The sequence below is a fragment of the Caloenas nicobarica genome, chromosome 1 (assembly GCF_036013445.1).
Source record: "Caloenas nicobarica isolate bCalNic1 chromosome 1, bCalNic1.hap1, whole genome shotgun sequence".
Classification (NCBI taxonomy): domain Eukaryota; kingdom Metazoa; phylum Chordata; class Aves; order Columbiformes; family Columbidae; genus Caloenas; species Caloenas nicobarica.
Window position 1 is genome coordinate 213,870,922 of NC_088245.1, and position 20,437 is coordinate 213,891,358.

General features: G+C 53.3%; 1 protein-coding gene across 3 annotated transcripts in view; it reads left to right on the forward strand.

The window, feature by feature from the left end:
• P2RY6 (pyrimidinergic receptor P2Y6) overlaps positions 1-20,437 on the forward strand; it is a 46,775-nt gene extending 26,338 nt beyond the window's left edge. The window contains exons 1-2 of one of the 3 annotated variants that reach the window (XM_065629148.1): positions 9,891-9,972; positions 18,097-20,437. In XM_065629148.1, the coding sequence (XP_065485220.1) occupies positions 18,133-19,143 (1,011 nt within the window). In that variant the 5' untranslated portion in view covers positions 9,891-9,972; positions 18,097-18,132 and the 3' untranslated portion in view covers positions 19,144-20,437. Of the gene's footprint in view, positions 1-9,890; positions 9,973-10,564; positions 10,638-18,096 lie in introns of those variants that run through there. The other 2 variants (XM_065629139.1, XM_065629129.1) reach the window with 2 other exon arrangements.

The window sequence follows — 20,437 nt, forward strand, 5'->3', positions numbered from 1 at the left end:
GAAACAAATGTGTAAGAAGCTCGCCAAAAGGAAATACTCAGCGAGAGATGTCAAAGCAGATTTTAATTAATGTTTACAAACTGCCCAGCAGCCAAGAATGGGAAAAAAAAGAGGGAAATAACTATAGAAAAGTATAGTTTTACTATTTAAAACTCCTTGAATCATTCCTACCCAGAAGAACAATCAACCCTTATTCATTTAACTCAAAAATAGGGACCTTTTGGATTTTGCAGGTTAGGTCTGCACGATGTTGCGCCGGAGCAGGTGAGATGTGTGGCATGTGGAAGAGGGACCTTCCCAAATCCAGAATGGGGTTTGTGTCCCGGTGGTACCCACGTGCCTCTCAGGGACAAGGCTTTTGTTCTCGGTGGCATCCCCCCATAGCAGGGATGTCCATCTGACTCCGTTCTTCTTGTGGAGCAGAGGTCCCGGACACCAGAACTGGAGAGGGGAGAAGTTTTTCACTTGCACCATCTGAATTGAGAGAGGACCTTCTCCAGGACCATGTGGATTTTAACACTGAATGATTCCCAAAACTTGGCCGAGGCCTCTGCTTTTGTGCTTGCCTTGGCGCGGGGCCATCGCATGAGTCATAAACAGCTTGTTGGTTGTTTAATGTACCAATTCCGGCTCCATCGGATCTGTGAGAGGGAAGTTAATTCATAAGCCAAACCAATATTAACCGCCTGAGGAGGAGGAGGAGGAGGAGGGGGAGGAAGAGAAGAAGAAACCAGCCAGTTCGGCATTACTGCCACACCAGTGAGCTGCTTCGTGTTGTCTGCTGGGGTGAACATGTCTTCCTCACTCAATGGTCCTAGGATGGTGTGGTGATTCTAGGACCCTTGTGACAGCCCTAGAACCTATGTGGACATCCTTGTCCTCTCCAGACCCTGTGTGATGCCTACAGAGACTCCCTGGGGACTAAGGGAGGCACACAACATGCTGGAGACATCTGCTTGGAAGATGACCGAAGAAATCAGCCTGTCTGCCCACAGGTCCCAACACCCCGAAGAGTGAGTTGGTAACATCTCTGGTATCTGGGAGAATTTCTATGCTAATGCTTGACAAGCGATGGGCATGAAAAAGAGGGAGGAGCAAGGCAGAGGGAGAAGAGCCAACGGAGGAACACATCCAGGAGCTGGCAGGGTGAGAGCCAAGCCCTTGAGCTGTCCTAGTTGTTTGTAGACATAAAAACCTTGTACACACATGAGCATTATGGAGGTAAGTGCTGTTTCTGGAGGCTGCAAGCTACCCGCCTGGGTATGGCCAACACGGATCATCGCTGTGTTGGCTCTGGGCCACGTGGTACCTCTACAATACTAGAGATTGAGGCATTTGGACAGTCACCCAGGAGGGGATAAACCATCTAGGATGCAGCTCAGCCCTTACACTGGGACCGAGCAGAGAGGCACGTTCAGACGTGCCAGGGTGAGATGAGGCCACAAGGTGTGTCATGCCCAAAGGTCTTATCATATAATCAAAGAATCACAGAATAATTTGGGTGGGAAGGGACCTTCCAAGCTCCTCTAGTCCAACCCCTGCCATGAGCAGGGACATCTGCACCAGCTCAGGCTGCTCAGAGCCCCGTCCAGCCTGGCCTGGGATGTCTCCAGGGATGGTTCATCCACCACCTCTCTGGGCAACCAAGAGTTGTTTGCACCTGCTCTTATCCTGGTGGAGAAAACCAGCGTTTCCTCTTATGTCTGTGTTAAAAACAGATGCCAAGGTGTCTGGAAAAAATAAATTTAATGACATGTTTGATTGCAGCCGCCTGGTTGCAGCCTGTCCCCTTAGCCTCTGCAAGACAAGGTCCTGTTGACTGCTAATACATTGCACTCAGAGTCATGTGTCTCAGGGACAGAGTCCACCATGAAACATTGTAGAGACAATTCCACAGCTCTTTCTCCAGCCACCCTGCTCAGATGAGCCAGTTTGGACCAAACAGGTCCAAGCCCACCAGCTGCCTCGATTGCAGTTGATTTTGAAGGTAACGTAACACCTTCATCTCCCCCTTTGACAAAAGTTTGGAGAACGGCACAGTCACATCCCCATGGGGGAGATTCTCCTTGAACCTTCCTGGAAGCCAAACCAGTTTCTCATCCATCATTCCCATTATTTTTCTGGTTTTATTTTAATCCCATGTTTGCTATTGTTTGGTTTTCCTTTGAATAAATTTTTCTGAGTACCCAAGAATAGGGGATCATGTCAGATAATAACGGGAAGGAAGTGAGAATGCCTAGGATTACTGGATATATTAAATTAAACCTATTTCACAAGGTTTTTCTTTTTCTCTTTATACTGAAGGACTGTCTGGGCCATTATCTCTAAAATTTATGTGGGAGCAGCTGCCACCCTGCTGAGATCAGGGCTCCTGGTTTGATGTGCACGAAAAGAGAAGAAACCAAACCACTGACAGCTCCCAGCCTGAATAAAGGGGTTTAAAATGCTGTCTGTCTATCTTGTCCTGAGCTGGATGCTGGGTATAAGCTGTCTGGCAGTGTTTGCATGGGAAGAAAAAAAAAAGGAAAAAAACATTTTAAAAAAAGGAAAGGAAAGGAAAGGAAAGGAAAGGAAAGGAAAGGAAAGGAAAGGAAAGGAAAGGAAAGGAAAGGAAAGGAAAGGAAAGGAAAGGAAAGGAAAGGAAAGGAAAGGAAAGGAAAGGAAAGGAAAGGAAAAGAAAGGAAAGGAAAGGAAGAAAAGAAAAGAAAAGAAAAGAAAAGAAAAGAAAAGAAAAGAAAAGAAAAGAAAAGAAAAGAAAAGAAAAGAAAAGAAAAGAAAAGAAAAGAAAAGAAAAGAAAAGAAAAGAAAAGAAAAGAAAAGGAGAAAAAGGAAAGGGAAAGAAAACAAATAAAAGGAAGAAAAGAAAAAAAGGAAAAAAGAAAAAACAAAGAAGAAAAAGTAAAAATAAAAAAGAAAGGAAAAGGGAAAAAGGAAAATGGAAAAAAGAGAGAAAAGAGAGAAAAGAGAAAAAAGAGAAAAAAAGATAAAAAGGAGAAAAAAGAGAAAAAGGAGAAAAAAGAAAAAAAGATAAAAAAGAGAAAAAAAGGGAAAGGGAAAGGGAAAGGGAAAGGGAAAGGGAAAGGGAAAGGGAGGGAAGGGAAGGGAAAGGAAAGGAAAGGAAAGGAAAGGAAAGGAAAGGAAAGGAAAGGAAAGGAAAGGAAAGGAAAGGAAAGGAAAGGAAAGGAAAGGAAAGGAAAGGAAAGGAAAGGAAAGGAATTGGTAGAGAAAATAAAAAATTGAGACAGAAGATATTAGACTAGAATAGAATAGAATAGAATAATAAAATAACATAATAAAATAAAATAAAATAAAATAAAACCTTATTTGCAGGGAAAGAAAAGAAGAAGAAGATTAAAAAATATTCACATTAGAGATGCTGATACTCTGCAAAAAGGATATGGCATGGCACGCTGGAGTGATGTTGTGGGTTAAGTCACCCACTGCTGCCCGCACTACCCGCGCTGCCTGCCAGCACCCTGCCCACACACGCAAGCGCCGGGAGGGGAACGAGCTGATCCTGTTTTGCCATCTGATTCCCCTCCTCCCTCCCCGCCGATGTGCAGGACTTGGCTGCTGCTTTGGTTTTGCAACACGTCCCCAACGGGACGGAGCTGCTGGAACATTTTTGGCTTGGGCAGGTCTCAGGTGTTCTGAGCAGGACGGGCAGGGCGAGGGCAGGAGGACTTTGCCTGCTGGTCCGGGAGGCTTCACCCGCAGAAGACACGGGGGACAACCCCCTGTTTGAGGGTTGCAGAATGTTTTCTAGGTGTTAACTGGAAGCTGGGCATTCCCTCAGTTGTGCAACTGAGGGGAAACTAAGGCACGGATGAGGGTCATCATGGCTTTGCCCCAGGAGCTCCCTGGTCCACCCGCCTGCTCCCAGCAGTGATGGGTGCAGACCTCCTTGCTCAAGGTGGTCTTACAACCCCCCAAGGATGCCCTTGACTTCCACATCAGCATCTCTGGAGCATCTGTGAGCATCTCCTGGTCACTCTCCTGTGCTGGACTGGCACCCAAATATCATAGAATCATAGAATCACAGAATAATTTTGGTTGGAAAAGACCCTCAAGATCGTCGAGTCCAACTGTTCTGCCAGCCCTGGAACTACCCAATATCCCTGAGAACCTCATCTCCACATCTGTTCAACCCCTCCAGGGATGGTGACTCCACCACTGCCCTGGGCAGCCTGTTCCAATGCCCCACAGCCCTTTCCAGGAAGAATTTTTTCCTAATATCACCCTCCCTCCCTGCAGCACCTAAACCCCCAACCACGTGCAAGCCACCACATCGAAAGAGAAGATGCAGCAACCATGCCTGGTTTTGCCCAAACCCAGACATCTGATGGTCAGGACCCCCCAGAATTGTATTTTCCTTGTTATAGTTTCACCCCGGTGTTTGTACAAAATGTCTGGGCACCAGCTCTGCTCTGATGTTTGTTTGGAAGATGCTGCCAAGGGTAACGCTGTTGTGTGAGGACTCTGCAAAAATTGAGTCTATCCTGGGAAGTTATTCCTGTCCCCCTCCTTATCCTGGGCACAGTGCTGCCCCCAAACCTCTGGTTTTTGCTCCTATAGGGGTAATCTTGCCCATAACCCAAAGCAAACCCTACAGCAAGCCCTGAGTGGGTTTGCTGGAGCTTCAAGACCTTCTCTGCTTCCAGAAAAAGAGTTGTGAGGGGTTTCCTGATGAATTAGCTGGGGAGAAAAAGATAGGAATCATCCCCATCTGAGGATGGAGAACATGAAATGGTCCCTCTGTAGGGATGTTCCTGGTAAAGCCATCAGTGACTCATGTTTCACTCATCTCCCAGCAAGCAGAACAAAATAACCTGTTATCCACAAATCAAGGAGTATTAATATCAGGGATATGTCCAAAATCTTCCTATAAAATGTTACCGTCACATTTGGTTTAGCTAAACAGAAGCCTCAAGCTCTGCTCAGGTTTTTTGCCCACACGTAAGTGGCGGAAGAGAAAACTTGTGTCTAAATTTTGCCTTATTTCTGTAATTCTGCTCTTTTCCAGGAAAAGAAAAAAAAAAAAAGGCAAAAAAGCAACTTTCATGTAAGAAACAGACAAATTCTTTGAATGTAAAAAAAGAAAACAACACACTTGGGACGCATCTTCCCCTTTTGCCTTCTTCAATGGCATGACATGATCTTCTGAGAAGCAGAACCGAAAGGGAGAAGCGAGAACACGTGAGTTGCTCCACACAGAAAACTTTGTCAATGATGCCATACATGAAATAGATTCTTTTTTTTCCCAAAATAAATGTCCAGTTTCATCATCTTTTCAATGGAAGGAACAGGACACTGTGGCTTAAATACCTGCTGCAGTGGCTGGTGTGATGGACCCACCTGCAGAAGAACTAGGCCAAGATTTGAGTAGGTCCCTGTGTGCTTCTGGGAAGGAAATGGTCCATGCTCTGAGTTTTAATTCCTGGAAGGTTTTGGTCCCTGTGGGAGATAGAATCATAGAATCATTTTGGTTGGAAGAGACCCTCGAGATCATTGAGTGCAACCATTATCCTAACACTGACACTAACCCATGTCCCTAAGAATTTCATCTACGTATCTTTTAAACCCCTCCAGGGATGGTGAATCAATGACTTCCCTGGGGAACAAGATGAGATGTCTCATGCCTGGGCCTTATTTTGGCTGCTCAAGAATCCCCAAGGTCCCCATCGTATCCTCACAGCTCTTGGTGAGGGGATGGACATCCTGAGTCAACAGCATTGCATGTAATAGTTTTCATGAGCATAAAGAGCAGCAAAATACTTAAAATTCCAATTACAGAAAGGCACAGACTAATTGCATGGACTAAAACTTGCACATCCATCCAGCTGGAGATTTGGAAGTGGTTGAGTCACCATCCCTGGAGGTGTTTAAAAGAGGTACGGATGAGGTGCTCTGGTTTAGTGCCAGAGGCAGGTTATGGTTGGACTCAATGACCTTGAGGGTGTCTTCCAACCAAAATTATTCTATGATTCTACAATTTGAGTCATGGCTTGGAAGTCCCACGTGAATTCATCACACCCCAAATGGGATACAGGAGCAGCAGAACCAAGCATGGGGTTCCTGGGAAAGCAACAAGAAGTTGCACCAACAAGTACTTTTTAATGCAAAGCATTAAATTTGCAGTGCACAACATTTCTGGGTTCCTGGTGACTCACACACGGTCAGGTGGGAAATGTGTCTGTCTTGCCCTCGTGCTGTTTCAACCCATCCATAAAACCCAAGTGTTGGGCGGCCACCAGGCAGGTGACAATCTGTGCTCCTGCAGCAACACATGGTGGCAAATTAGGACACTTGGTTTTGACCCTGGTTTACAGTGATGGACCATGATCATGGAGTCTCTCAGGTTGATCCATACCTGAGAAGCTGATTTTCAACCTTAAAATAGCTATTTTCACCCTATGAAGGTGTAGATGTGTGGTCCTGCTGGGATGGTTGTACCCCAAAAGCGGGTGTCTCCATCAACGTTTCTATCCTTTGTCCCTCATAGTAACTGGGGGGCAATCACTTCCCAGAGAAAACTCTCCAGCTGGAGAATGGCCTATGGTCCAACAGCCAAAGCAAACAAGCTATTGAGGAAACAGCAATGAGTCGAGGGAAGTTATTTTAAACCTTTACTGGATGGGAAATACCAAAGGTACTTGCAGGTCTCATGTGCTTTGACCTCATTTATCCCTGTGGACATGGTGAGCCCTGTGGGGAGCCAAAGGGACGTGATGTGGTTGTCCATCACCTCCTGGGCAGCTGGAAGCGTGCACAGATCCTGCAGTTCTCCATGGGGATCTGAGCCTGCTTTTGGACACTCTTTTATTATCATCTGATATCTGGACCCATCCCTGGGGCTGCTGGCAGACACCAGTTCTGCCAGCAGTGCCATGGTGGACCTCCATGCTGGATTGCATCTCTGCTTCATGCTATGGTCTCCCATCATGGGAGATGGGGGTGATGGGTGTTCATGAAGAGGTGTGTTGGTGAGAAGACCAAGATGGCCATGACTGTGCTGAGCCTCAGGAGCTCGAGGCTGTCCCAGGGTCAGAAGAGCCACAGAGGGGTGAAAACCCAAAAGGGTTGGGTGATCTGCTGGCATGGGAAGGAGAAGGAGCCAAAGAAGGGATTGTGGCCAACCTGAAGGCATTTGACTTCCACTCAACCGTGCAAAGCTGAGATGTCCCCATCCCAGACCCCAGCTCTGTCCTCGAAGGGAGAAAGTGCAATTATTTGTGAGGATGAGGCAGTGAGAACCAATGGTTTCTCTCTTTGCAGAGCCTCTTATGAGTGGGGATGGAGAAGACCTCCCAAAGGTGGCTACAGAGCATGAAGGCCCACCTCAGAAACCTCCATCATGAGACCCCTCATTCACTAAGTCCTGGGATTTCCTTCCTGCAAAGACCCACAGATGTGGGTCCCAAAATTTCCCTTCCCAACCTGATTCACCAGCTCAGGGAGGAGGTCTTCTGCTCACAGGCCACCTCCCAAACACCCACCACTTGCCTTCTGAAGCCGCAGATGAAACTGGAGCCTGAGACACCACCGGTGCCTGGATCCCCGTGCTCTGTGCTCCTTCTTTAGGATTCCTGAGCAAAAAAAAGCGATTAGTGGAAGAGTCCCTGAGTCCCCGAGGCACATCAGGGTGTGCCGGTGAGAGGAAAGGAAGGAAGCTTGAGAAGATCCAGGCATTAATTATCTACATGCCGGGGGGAGGAGAAGCTCAGCAGCGCCTTCCTCCCCTGTTGACATCCATGGAGCTCTAGGAATGCATATTGGAGTGGAAAATGAAATGAAAACACTTCTCCAGAAATCCTGAGGCATAGGAATGGCAGCTCAGCTCCCACTTGGAGCAAAGCCAAGGCTTTTTTCGTCTGAATTCCCATCAAAGCCAAGGTTTCCCGGTGCTCCTGCAGAGCCCTGGAAGAATGTGTGCATTAGGCTCATGGGCCAATGCCAGGATCCCATCACCTCCAGAAGGAAATTTGGGCTGGATGGCCAGAAACATGGGCCTGGGACCCATCATGGCCACGGGGGCTGAAGGTCTGACCAGTTTCTCCAACGCAGAGGTCCAGCAATGAGACTTGTCTTCTTCTCTTGGGGTTTTGACCCCAGGTAGCTGCACCCGTTTGACTGTGATGAACCTTGATTGCAGCAAGAGGATGGCGGAGATCATGAGAATGGACCTCAAGAGATGAGACTTTCTCCACTAAACACCTTCTTTGCCAAAATTCTGAGGGCTCAAAGGCAGGTTCTGGGGTGGTAGATGTCTGTGGGTGAGACCGGGGTGACAGTCTCCTCTGACCTAGTTGAAAAAGAGAAAGTTGCCATCAAATGTCACCTCCTCATGAGCAAGCTCTACCAGATCCACCACTCTGACAGGCTGGTGCTGTCAGGACATGAGAAATCAGCTTAATTTCCGTTATATTAATAAACAGCTTTTAGAAGTAATTAAATTTTTCATGCAAGACATCTCTGGTCTGGTGAGTCATGCCAGAGCCCGAGGCAGGAGGGACCCAACCTACTTTTGGGGTGGGGGAGAACCTGAAAGCCCTGTAGGACCCTCCCCATGGTGATGTCCAATGTCTGGTGGTGGGAACATCCGTGCCCTGAGGCTTTCTCAAAGCTTCAGCATTTGAAAAACGCTGGTTTTCGCCTCCAACATGAGTTTTGCATTGGCTGGATGAGCACAGTCCCAGCTCTCAGCTGCCTCCCTGGCTTCGACCACAGATGCTCCTCTCTCCATCATCACCATCCTATGACCCACCAGCGGATGGAAATCTGGAACCCGGTGGAAAGGTGCAATTACCCTGGGCAGCAGCAGCAAAGGTCGCCTGTAATCAGCCGCTAATGCGATTACTGGCATCATCTAGCTGGATGAACAGAAACCAGGAGGCCAAAGAGCCTCGTGAGGCCAAATCCAGCCACCAGGCCAGGCCTTTTTGCCAGGAATTAATTCAATCAGTGACGCTGCAAGAGGAACCCAGGCTATTCCCATTTCCCAATGAGTTTCATCTGCCTTTTGCATGGATAAAAAGAGGCTTTGAAAAGCTACCTTGCTTAAAATCTGTTTCTTAGCCTTGGCGCTGCCTCTGAAGTTGCCGGTACCATCGTTGCTCAAACCCCAAAATGTCATATTTTAGGGGGATTTCCCATTTATTCCAGGTGCTGTAGGGCTGGGCTTGAGGCTACAGGTCCGGCTGCCGAGCTCAGTGGAAAGAGCTGGGGCTGGCAGGCAGCCAGCAGCTGCTCTTTTATTTTGTTTTTATTTTATTTTTTTAAATTTTTAGCACTCCCTCCACTATTTACAGCGTCCCCACAGCAGGACAGCTGGCTACGAGGCGTTCACCTTGGTGACATGCAAGGACACCTGCTGTGCCAGGAGGACACCAGCTCGGAGCTTGTCCCAGAGATGGAGGCAGCACCGGAGGTGGGATAAATGCTGGTGGCTCATCGGAGGAGTGAGTTGTGTCCATTCTCAGCCGCATTCCCCGGATATTTGCGGAAAGCCCTGGGCTCCTCATCGCAGGCTGCCGGGCTTGTTTGCACAAGGCGTGTTTTCTACTCTGCTCCCGGGAAAAAAGCACTTTATACCCCCAGTTTCCGTCTCCCTGTGGCGGCTGAGGGAACGGGGGAATTTCACAACGGCACCGAGCCATCGCCAACCCAACCCCACAAGCCTGGACAGCCCCGGGATGAGGGTGATGGCTCCAGCCTGGCTGTGGTTGCAAATATTCACAGTTGCTCCTGCCAGAGCCCGTTTTCCCCCGTGGCCCCACTGCCCGGCTTGGCCGCGGGCTCACGCCAGGATCGAAGAAAACCAGCGTTGTGCGCCGTAGCACAGGCGCCGGCAGGAGCCATATGGGCGGTGGTACCTCATCCCACACCATGCAGCTGCCCAACACTCTTTGCCTTCTATTTAGGTGCCAACTCCAGGGGTGCATCACTCAACAAGGAGCCCCCCACATCATCCAGGTGATGCCAATTGGCACCTCCACCTCTACCAAGACCCAACGCAAGGAAGGAACGGAATAATTTTGGAGGACAAATTGGGCTTGTAGGGAAAGGAAGGGCCAAGTCCATCATCTCACATAATCCCAGCATCTCTGGGCTGTTTATGCATCTGCACTTTCATACCTAACGCATCCCCCCAGGGTTCTTTTCCTTATTGCTCTTTAATAGCCCTTCTCAGGAAGTGAAGAGGCTCGATCACCTGGTTAATGAGTACTGAAGCCACCAAACCCTTCGGTTGAGACCCGGTGCCCGCAGGGAGACCCTGTCCCCAAGACCCAGCTGCTCTCCGCAGCCTCCAGCTGTGGCAATCCAGCTGTTGGCCTGTGCATGAGCATCCCACCCTGCAAATCCCACTTTGGGGGCTGTAGGGACCCCTCTATGCAATCCAGATGTTTCCCTGTGATGCCAAGCCTGATGTTTGCATGGCAGCCCCCCATGCAGCTGTCGTCCCCCTAGCCCAGCTGTTCCACCCCACCCTAATCCAGCTGTGCCCCTTGCGCAGCCCCCGCAGGTGCCGGGGGCGGAGCGGGGCGGCCCCGGGGCGGAGCGGGGACGGGGACGGGCCGTAACGGGGCGGCCCCGGGCGCTGAGCGCGGCTGCTGCCTCCCCGGCACATCCCGCTGCCGGTAAGTGCCGCGTACGGGAGGGACGGGACCCACCGAACCGGGGAGGATGGGACCCGAGAGGGCCGGAGTGAGCCGGGAAGGATGGGGCTGGACCGGGCAGGATGGGACCCGAGAGGGTCACACGGAACCGGGAGGGATGGGACCCAAGAGGGTCAGAGGGAACCGGGAAGGATGGGGCTGGACCGGGGAGGATGTGACCCAAAAGGGTTACACAGAACTGGGAAGGATGGGGCTGGACCAGGCAGGATGAAAGGATCACACGGAACCGGGAAGGATGGGACCCAAGAGGGTCAGAGTGGACCAGGAGGGATGGGGCTGGACCGGGTAGGATGGACCTGACAGGGTCAGAGTGAACTGGGAAAGATGGGACTCGACTGAGCAGGATGGGACCCGAGAGGGTCACACAGAACCGGGAAGGATGGGACCCAAGAGGGTCAGAGTGAACCGGGAAGGATGGGGCTGGACCAGGTAGGATGGACCTGACAGGGTCAGAGTGAACTGGGAAAGATGGGGCTAGACTGGGCAGGATGGGACCCGAGAGGGTCACACGAAACCGGGAGGGATGGGACCCAAGAGGGTCAAAGGGAACCGGGAAGGATGGGGCTGGACCGGGGAGGATGTGACCCAAAAGGGTTACACAGAACTGGGAAGGATGGGGCTGGACCAGGCAGGATGAAAGGATCACACGGAACCGGGAAGGATGGGACCCAAGAGGGTCAGAGTGAACCAGGAGGGATGGGGCTGGACTGGGTAGGATGGACCTGACAGGGTCAGAGTGAACTGGGAAAGATGGGGCTGGACTGAGCAGGATGGGACCCGAGAGGGTCACACGGAACCGGGAAGGATGGGACCCAAGAGGGTCAGAGTGAACCAGGAGAGATGGGGCTGGACCGGGGAGGATGTGACCCAAAAGGGTTACACAGAACTGGGAGGGATGGGGCTGGACCAGGCAGGGTGGGACCCAAAAGTGTTACACGGCACCGGGAAGGATGGGGGTGGACCAGGCAGGATGGGACCCGAGAGAGTCGCACAGGACCAGGGTAGTATCAGATCCGAGAGGGTCAGAGTGAACCAGGAAGGATGGGGCTGAACCAGGTAGGATGGGACCCAAGAGGGTCGGAGTGAATCAGGAGGGATGGGGCTGGACCAGGCAGGATGGACCTGACAGGGTCGGAGTGAGCTGGGAAAGATGGGGCTGGACCAGGCAGGATGGGACCCAAGAGGATCACATGGAACTGGAGCAGGATCAGATCTCAGAGGGTGAGAGTGAACCAGGAACGATGGGGCTGGACCGGCATGACCCAAGAGGGTTCGAGTGAACTGGGAAGGTTGGGGCTGGACTGGGCAGGATGGACCTGACAGGCTCAGAGTGAACTGGGAAAGATGGGGTTGGACCAAGGAGGATGGGAGCCGAGAGTGTCGGAATAAACAGGGAAAGATGGGGTTGGACTGGGCAGGATGGGACCCAAAAGGGTCAGACCGAACCGTGCAGGATGGGGCTGAACTGGGCAGGATCGGGCCCGAGCATGTCAGACCAAACTGGGTCAGGATGATACCCAAGGGTCAGACCCAATTGGGAAGGGTGGGACCTGAGGGAGTCAGATCAAACTGGGCTGGATGAGATCCAGCAGGATTAGACTGAACCAGGCAGGATCCGACCCAAAGGGTTAAGACCAGACTGGGCAGGATGGGGCCAGACTGGACAGGATCAGACCCAAATGGCCGAGACTGAACCAGGCAGGATTGAACCTGAGCAGGTCAGGTTGAACTGGGCAGGATGGGGCAGAACTGGAGAGGATGGGGTCAGATCTGGAGAGCATCGGTGCTTTGGTTGGGCTTTGGGGTGACCCAAGCCCAAATATATATATATATATGGATGGTTGGATGGATATGTGTGTATATATATATATGTACAAATATATATTTTTGTACATATATATATGCAGAGGTATATTTGTATATATGAGCATGCATGCATAGACATGTACAGAAGCATAAATATATTTGGATATGTATGGATAGAGGAATGTATATACATGTGTGTGAGTCCGTGTGTGCACGGAGACGTATTTCTGTATATAGATATAGAAGTTTGTATATATGTGTGTGTGAGTGGAGACATATTTATATACACACGTATTGACAAATGTATATGCGTGTGTATACGTGTGTGTAGAGCGATATATATGTTTGTGTATACGTGTATAGAGGTATATTTATGTATAGAGGTATATATGCTTGTATATATGTGGTTTTATGCATATATGTGTGCCTGTGGGTGACCATGTGGCCGTATATGTGCATATATGTCTGTGTGTATAGGGCTTTATACAAGCCTAGCCAGAGCCTTGGCACTGCCAGCTGAGACCAAACCAACTCATTGCATCTTCCCTGGCCCCGGTATCTCCCATTTCCAACAAGAAAACACTCCCTGGGCTGCTCGGAGCATCCCTGAGATGCTGATTTATTTTAGAGACAGGGTACCAAAGCATGGGAAGGTGAAGGGAGTCACCCGAGGACAAAGGACATCGGTGGCAGAGCCACCTGGCATCACCGGAGGGACCGTCCCTGCGCCCGTCCCTGCGGGTCCATGTTAAGCACCCAAAAATGCCCAATTTGGCCACATCATTACACCTTCCAGCTTCAATAAATGGAGATTTCCCACAAAACACCCAAACTTTGGTCCCCGGCCACCCTGGGGCAGATGGGACATGTCCATGGGCACCTGAAGATGTTTTGGGGACCGGCCAGGAGGTGTTTGGGGACGGGGATGTTGTGGCTTCGGCCAAGCAACGCGAGGCGGGAGCATCCCCCCCTCCATCCCCTTTAAAATCTGCTGAGCTGGAGGTTTCGCTTCCACTTGCTGTCACCAGGCCACCAAGACGTCCCCACGATGGTGTCCTGGGATGCTTTTTTGGGGGTGAAAAAAGGGACTTTTTGAATAACCCATCAGGACAAAACATGACCTGGGGACGGGCCACGGGCACAGGATGAGGCCGAGTGTCTTGACGTGGTTTCGTTAATTGGAAATAGTGATTTCTGGGTTGTGGTCGCGGGGTTAGAGGTGCTTGCAGGTGGTGGGTATAGTTGAGGTGGGGATTCTCCGGTGACTAATGGAAAGATTGTGCTCGGCGTATCCCGCAGCTGGGATTTTCCTGGGGTCGGGAGGGATTTTTCCTCTCCTCTGGCTTTCCTAACCCTCCCAGCCCAGCAGCACTGGGATTCAGTGCCCAATTTCCCTCTTACAAAGAGTTCTTTTTGCTCATTTGCCATTCTTTGAGGCGCGGTCCCTTGTTTTTCAGCTTCTTGTCATGTATTTGTCTCAGCTCTGCCCTCCGCCACCGATGGCCTGTGTAGCCTTAGGCATGTCCCTTAACAGCTCCCAACAAACACCCCTCCAAGGAGTGTTTTGGGGAGAAAATCTGTTAAAATGGGGTATGAGTCACACTGGTTCGCTTCAAACCCACTGCCCATGGCTCAGTTTCCCTTGCGTGGTTGTGGTGAGAGGCGACAAGGCAACTAGAGCATCTTCCTCCTCTTGATGCCACCATGCCAGGTGACCTCCTTGTCCCCAGCATCTACCGAAAATGCCCAACCTTGGAAGGAGCCAAAAATGGGGGAATAGACCCTAAAATGGGGGAAAAGACCAAAAACGGGTGGAAAGACCACAAAATGGGGGAAAAAGACCTGAAAATTCTTGGATCTGATGGCATGGATGGCAGCCACATCCTGGTACAGCCTGGGGTCCGTCCCCTGCCTTGGTGGCATTTGCCAGCTCTGGATGTCCCTTGGCTTCTGGGTCTCTTTTGGGGTGCAGTGGGGGTGCACATCTGTGTGTATACAGGGAGCTGTGTATAGGGGGTGTGTAGGGGATGGGGATGTATGCACATGATGTGGAACCACGATGGAGCTGCTGGCACGGGCTGTGCCACGCCGCGACCACGCGGCCACGCCGTGCCACGCGATGCCCACGCCGTGCCACCCCAGTTTCTGTTCCCCATCGCCCCGGGGTGCTGCCGTTGGCTGGAAAGGGGAAGCGTTGCTCAACACGGCGCCCCAGGGCTGCAGATGTTCCCGGGTGCTGGGCAGAACTGCGGGTCCCAGCACCCTGTGACACCCCCCTGGCATCCCCTGGCACCCCAGCAGGTAAGACGCGCTCCCAGGTGCCCCCTTGCCCATCACCTTGTCCCCAAATGTCACGGTGATGCTCCTGCGAGCAGTCGGGATGGCAGGGGCTCCTGTGGGTGCCCAGGGTGGGGGCTGGGTGGGCACTGCCTGGTCCTGGGGGGCCAGGGGAGGTTTGGGGGGTCCCAGGGGATGGGGCGGGTCACAGCCCTTGGGCACTTATTGGCTTGGAGGTGGCAGAGGTGGGTGCTGCGACTGCCTGGAGCTGGGGTGACAGTGGGGTGCAGTGGGCTGCCGGGGGCACTCAGTGAGGTGCAGGGGGCTCAGCAGGGTATGGGGGGCACAATGGGGTGCAGGGGAGCTCAGCGGGGTGCAGGGCATCTCCATGGGGTACAGGGGGGTTCAGCAGGGTATGGGGGGCACAGTGGGATGCAGGGGGTCTCAATGGGGTACAGGGGGGTTCAGCAGGGTATGGGGGGCACAATGGGGTGCAGGGAGCTCAGCGGGGTGCAGGGGGTCTCGATGGGGTACAGGGGGGTTCAGAAGGGTATGGGGGGCACAATGGGGTGCAGGGGAGCTCAGCGGCGTGGAGGGGGTCTCGATGGAGTACAGGGGGATTCAGCAGGGTATGGGGGGCACAATGGGGTGCAGGGGGTCTCGATGGGGTACAGGGGGGTTCAGCAGGGTATGGGGGGCACAATGGGGTGCAGGGGAGCTCAGCGGGGTGCAGGGCATCTCCATGGGGTACAGGGGGTTCAGCAGGGTATGGGGGGCACAGTGGGATGCAGGGGGTCTCAATGGGGTACAGGGGGGTTCAGCAGGGTATGGGGGGCACAATGGGGTGCAGGGGGTCTCGATGGGGTACAGGGGGGTTCAGCAGGGTATGGGGGGCACAATGGGGTGCAGGGGAGCTCAGCGGGGTGCAGGGGGTCTCGATGTGGTACAGAGGGGTTCAGCAAGGTATGGGGGGCTCAGTGGGGTGCAGGGGGTCTCGATGGGGTACAGAGGGGTTCAGCAGGGTATGAGGGGCACAATGGGGTGCAGGGGAGCTCAGCGGGGTGCAGTGGTCTCAGTGGAGTGAAGAGGGCTCAACAGGGTGCAGGGGGGCTCAGTCGGGTAGAGGGGGATCAGTGGGATACAGGGGGGCTCCGCAGGTTATAGAGGGGCACAATGGGGTCCAGGGGGGCTCAGCAGGGTACAGAGGATCTCAGTGGGGTGCAGGGAGGCTCAGCAAGGTATGGAGGGCACAATGGGGTTCAGGGGGACTCAGTGGGGCATAGGGGGTTCAGAAGGGTGCAGGGGGTTCAGCAGGGTGCAGGGGGGCTCAGTGGGATGCAAGGGGGCTCAGTAGGATGCAGCGAGCTCAGCGGGGTGCAGGGGGGGCTCAGCAGGGTATGGGGGCACAATGGGGTGCAGGGGGCTCAGTGGGGTGCAGGGATACTCAGTGGGGTGCTGGGGGGTAGGAGGGATATGCAGCAGCGGGGAGAGCAGGGGTGGACTGATCTACAATGCCGGAGCACCCCCAAGATTGGGGGAGGTTCGTGTGTGTCCCCAACACTCTACCCAAGCCTGACCCCACAGCCAGGATGTTCTCTGAGGCTGGCAAACCCCCAAGACCTGAAATGGGGCCACCACAGTGGTACAAGTGAATGGGGTGGCCTCTGGACTTGTGTGTCCCCCCCTGGTCCCCTCTGCCCCACGCACCTGGTGGCTGGAGCTCAGCCACCCTCCTCCCTGCCTCAGTTTCCCTTCCCAGCTGTTGTGGGGACACCAGCCACCCCGTTTCCCGGCAAGCTTGTCCCCAGCAGACACCAGGGCTGCCGCCGGCCGGTGTGGCAGACAGGTCTGCAGTGATGGAGGAAGCGAGAGGGGGAAGGAGAAGCAGCTCTGCCCACGTCCCCAAGCTGCTGCCACCCGGGAGCGTGGGGCACCCATGGGTGGCATGGGGAGGGATTCGGCCAAGTGACGTGGCTGGGGTGAGGGGTCTCTTCATTCTGTGGGACCACGTCCTTCGTGCTAGTCTCAGCCTCTAAGAGAAGCTGACGGCGTCTGCCCCAGCTCAGAGCAGCCCAGAGGCCGCAGGGATGGGCTCTGTTAGCCCACAAAACCAAAAATCTCCGGAACCAGCGTGTCACCGGTCCCACTTTCAAGGTGAAAGTAACCACAAAATCTGTGGGTCGTGTTGGGCTGGGTGTAGGTGGCATCTCCTGCCACTCAGGGCACGGTGACCGGCCGTAGGGATTTGGCACCCCCTGCAGAGGAGCAGGAGGCCGTGCTGGCGGCCAACGGCTCGTCGTGCCGCAATTTCCTCTCCAGCATCGAGATGAGGGTGGTTTGGTCTGTGCAAACCTTTCTGTGGGGTGGAAGTGTCAGGGGAAGAGGAGCTGAGATCATGACCACCATGGTGTCCCATGTGCTACCAGGGCCCTGTGCGGTCCTGCTGTCTCCACCTTCACTTTCCTGATGGGCTTCTAAGTTCGTCACTGTGGTTTAGAATCATAGAATCACACAAGGGTTTGGGTTGAAAGGACCTCCCCAGCCCCCCAGTGCCCCCCTGCCATGAGCAGGGACATCTGCACCAGCTCAGGTTGCTCAGAGCCCCGTCCAGCCTGGCCTGGGATGTCTCCAGGGATGGTTCAGCCACCACCTCTCTGGCCAACCTGGGCCAGGCTCTCACCACCCTCAGGGCCAACAATTCCTTCCTCATGTCTGGCCTGAATCTCCCTCCTTTAGTTTAAAACCATCACCCCTTGTCCTATCACAACAGGCCCTGCTCAAAAGTCTGTCCCCATCTTTCTTCTCGGCCCCTTTTAAGTCTGGAAAGGCCGCACTAAGGTCTCCCCGGAGCTTCTCTTCTCCAGCTGAACACCCCAGCTCTCTCAGCCTGTCCTCCCAGCAGAGCTGTTCCAGCCTCGGGTCATTTCTGGGGCTCCTCTGGCCCCTCTCCAGCAGCTCCATGTGTGTCCTGTGCTGAGGACCCAGAGCTGGCCCAGCACTGCAGGGGGGTCTCCCCAGAGCGGAGCAGAGGGGCAGAATCCCCTCCCTCCACCTGCTGCTCACGCTGCTGGGGATGCAGCCCAGGACACGGGTGGATTTCTGGGCTGCAAGCGCACGTTGCCGGCTCATGGCCAATCTTTCACCCCCAGCACCCCCAAGTCCTTCTCCTGGGGGCTGCTCTCCATCCCTCCATCCCCAGCCTGGACTGATACCGGGGGTTGCCCCGACCCAAAAGGATGAGGCTATGGGGTCGCATGCACCGGTCCAGGTTCATCTTGCTAGGGTGGATGTGACATCACATGGCCAAGTCACCAACCATCTTCTTTGTCGTTCGCAGCTGCTGCTGGGGGGCACACCAGCAGAGAGGACATTGATGGTGAGAACCACCACCATGGCCAACTTGACAGTCTCCATTGGGGCTGGGAGGAACTCATGCACCTTCCATGAGGAGTTCAAGCAGGTCCTGCTGCCCCTGGTCTACTCAGTGGTGTTCATGGTGGGGTTGCCCTTGAACGCTGTGGTCATCGGGCAGATCTGGGTGGCCCGCAAGGCGCTGAGCCGCACTATGATCTACATGCTGAACCTGGCCATGGCCGACCTGCTCTACGTCTGCTCCCTCCCACTCCTCATCTACAACTATACCCAGAAGGATTATTGGCCTTTTGGGGACTTCACCTGCAAATTCGTCCGCTTCCAGTTCTACACCAACCTCCACGGCAGCATCTTCTTCCTCACCTGCATCAGCGTCCAGCGGTACCTGGGCATCTGCCACCCCTTGGCCTCGTGGCACAAGAAGAAGGGGAAGAAGTTGACGTGGCTGGTGTGTGCCGCCGTCTGGTTCATCGTCATCGCCCAGTGCTTGCCCACCTTTGTCTTCGCTTCCACCGGCACCCAGAGGAACCGCACCGTCTGCTACGACCTGAGCCCGCCGGATCGCTCCGCCGCCTACTTCCCCTACGGCATCACCCTCACCGTCACCGGCTTCCTCCTGCCCTTCGTGGCCATCCTCGCCTGCTACTGCAGCATGGCCCGGATCCTGTGCCAGAAGGACGAGCTGATCGGCTTGGCGGTGCACAAGAAGAAGGACAAAGCCGTGCGCATGATCATCATCGTGGTCATCGTCTTCTCCATCAGTTTCTTCCCCTTCCACCTCACCAAGACCATCTACCTGATCGTCCGTTCCTCGCCCAACCTGCCCTGCCCGGCTCTGCAGGCGTTTGCCATCGCCTACAAGTGCACGCGTCCCTTCGCCAGCATGAACAGCGTCCTTGACCCCATCCTCTTCTACTTCACCCAACGCAAGTTTCGCGAGAGCACCCGTTACCTCCTCGACAAGGTGAGCTCCAAATGGCGGCAGGACCACTGCATTACCTACGGCTCCTAGGTGAGGATGAGGACCACCTCGGTGTCACCGGGCCTGGGCATGGAGCAATTTTGGCTTTAGGCTCCACAGAGCAGAGATGGCTTCAGCTGGGGATGTGCTGGAGGAAAAAAGGATGGTATCTTCTGAACTTTCGGCACTTCCATCCCATCTCCAACCTGCAGCAGCACAATATTAACACCATCACAGCACAGATCTGGTGTCCTCTCTCTGGCTTGGTTGCTCAGTTTGAGCAACTTTGCATCGTGTTTCCTTGGCAGCAAAGCCACCAATGCAATAAAAACCACTGGTGGGACCATGGAGAACACGGTGGGACCATGGAAGACACAGTCCCTGGCTCAGGGAGAGCTGCTGGGGGACAATTTCTCCCCATTCTCTTTTAAAGCTTCCCCCATGGGGCCATACAAAGGCTGGGGAGGGTTTGGTTCAGCTCATACCTGTCTGGGGAACATGGGCCTGTGTGTTTCTCCATCTCAAGATCAGTGTCACAGGCATTTTTTGGGGTAATATTGGCCCAAAATGGGGCCAGACTAGTAAGAGACATGGGCCTACTGGTACCACTGGTGCCGCAAAATGGTGGGAGAGCATCCCTGGCCAGACTGGGGACTGGGAAGGGGGACATAAGGGCAACTGGGACAACCGTGCTGGATTTCCTACCCAAGTGATGACCATGGGCTGGGTCAGACACAAGCCAGCAGTGTTGTCACCTGCCTGGGGACCTTCAGCATCATCCAAGTCCAGCTCCCCACTTAGCCCAGCACCCCAAATCCGTCCCATCCCAGCATCCTCAGTGTCCTGCTGTCACCTCCTAACCAGGATCCACCAAAATCAGAGCTGGCACACTTGGACGTGATGCCTGGAGTTGGGAAACCCACGCCAGTGAGCTACTCGGTGTCCTTGGTCATGCCACCGCATGTTCCGCCATTGACTTTGTCACTCCACCATATCCACGTTGGGTCGGGGCTTGAGCTTTGCTCCCCGCAAACTCCATGAGGATGCTGCTCCCTCCCAGCAAAGAGGGATTCGCTTCCACGGGATGGGGTGGATGCACCACTAATAGCTCTGCGAGGCTTCTCTAACCTATGGAATGTACAGAATAAACCCTCCCCTCTTTTTCGGGTGGATATGTGCACATATAGACACCCACTGTGTATATGCACATATATCACATCCAAGCAGGGGAAGGTTTGTAGCCCAGCACGGGCTACGTGGTGCAGATATTCTTGGCTCTGAATACATTATATCTATCTATACAGTGTATGTATGTATATATAGTATACATATATATAGACGTAAC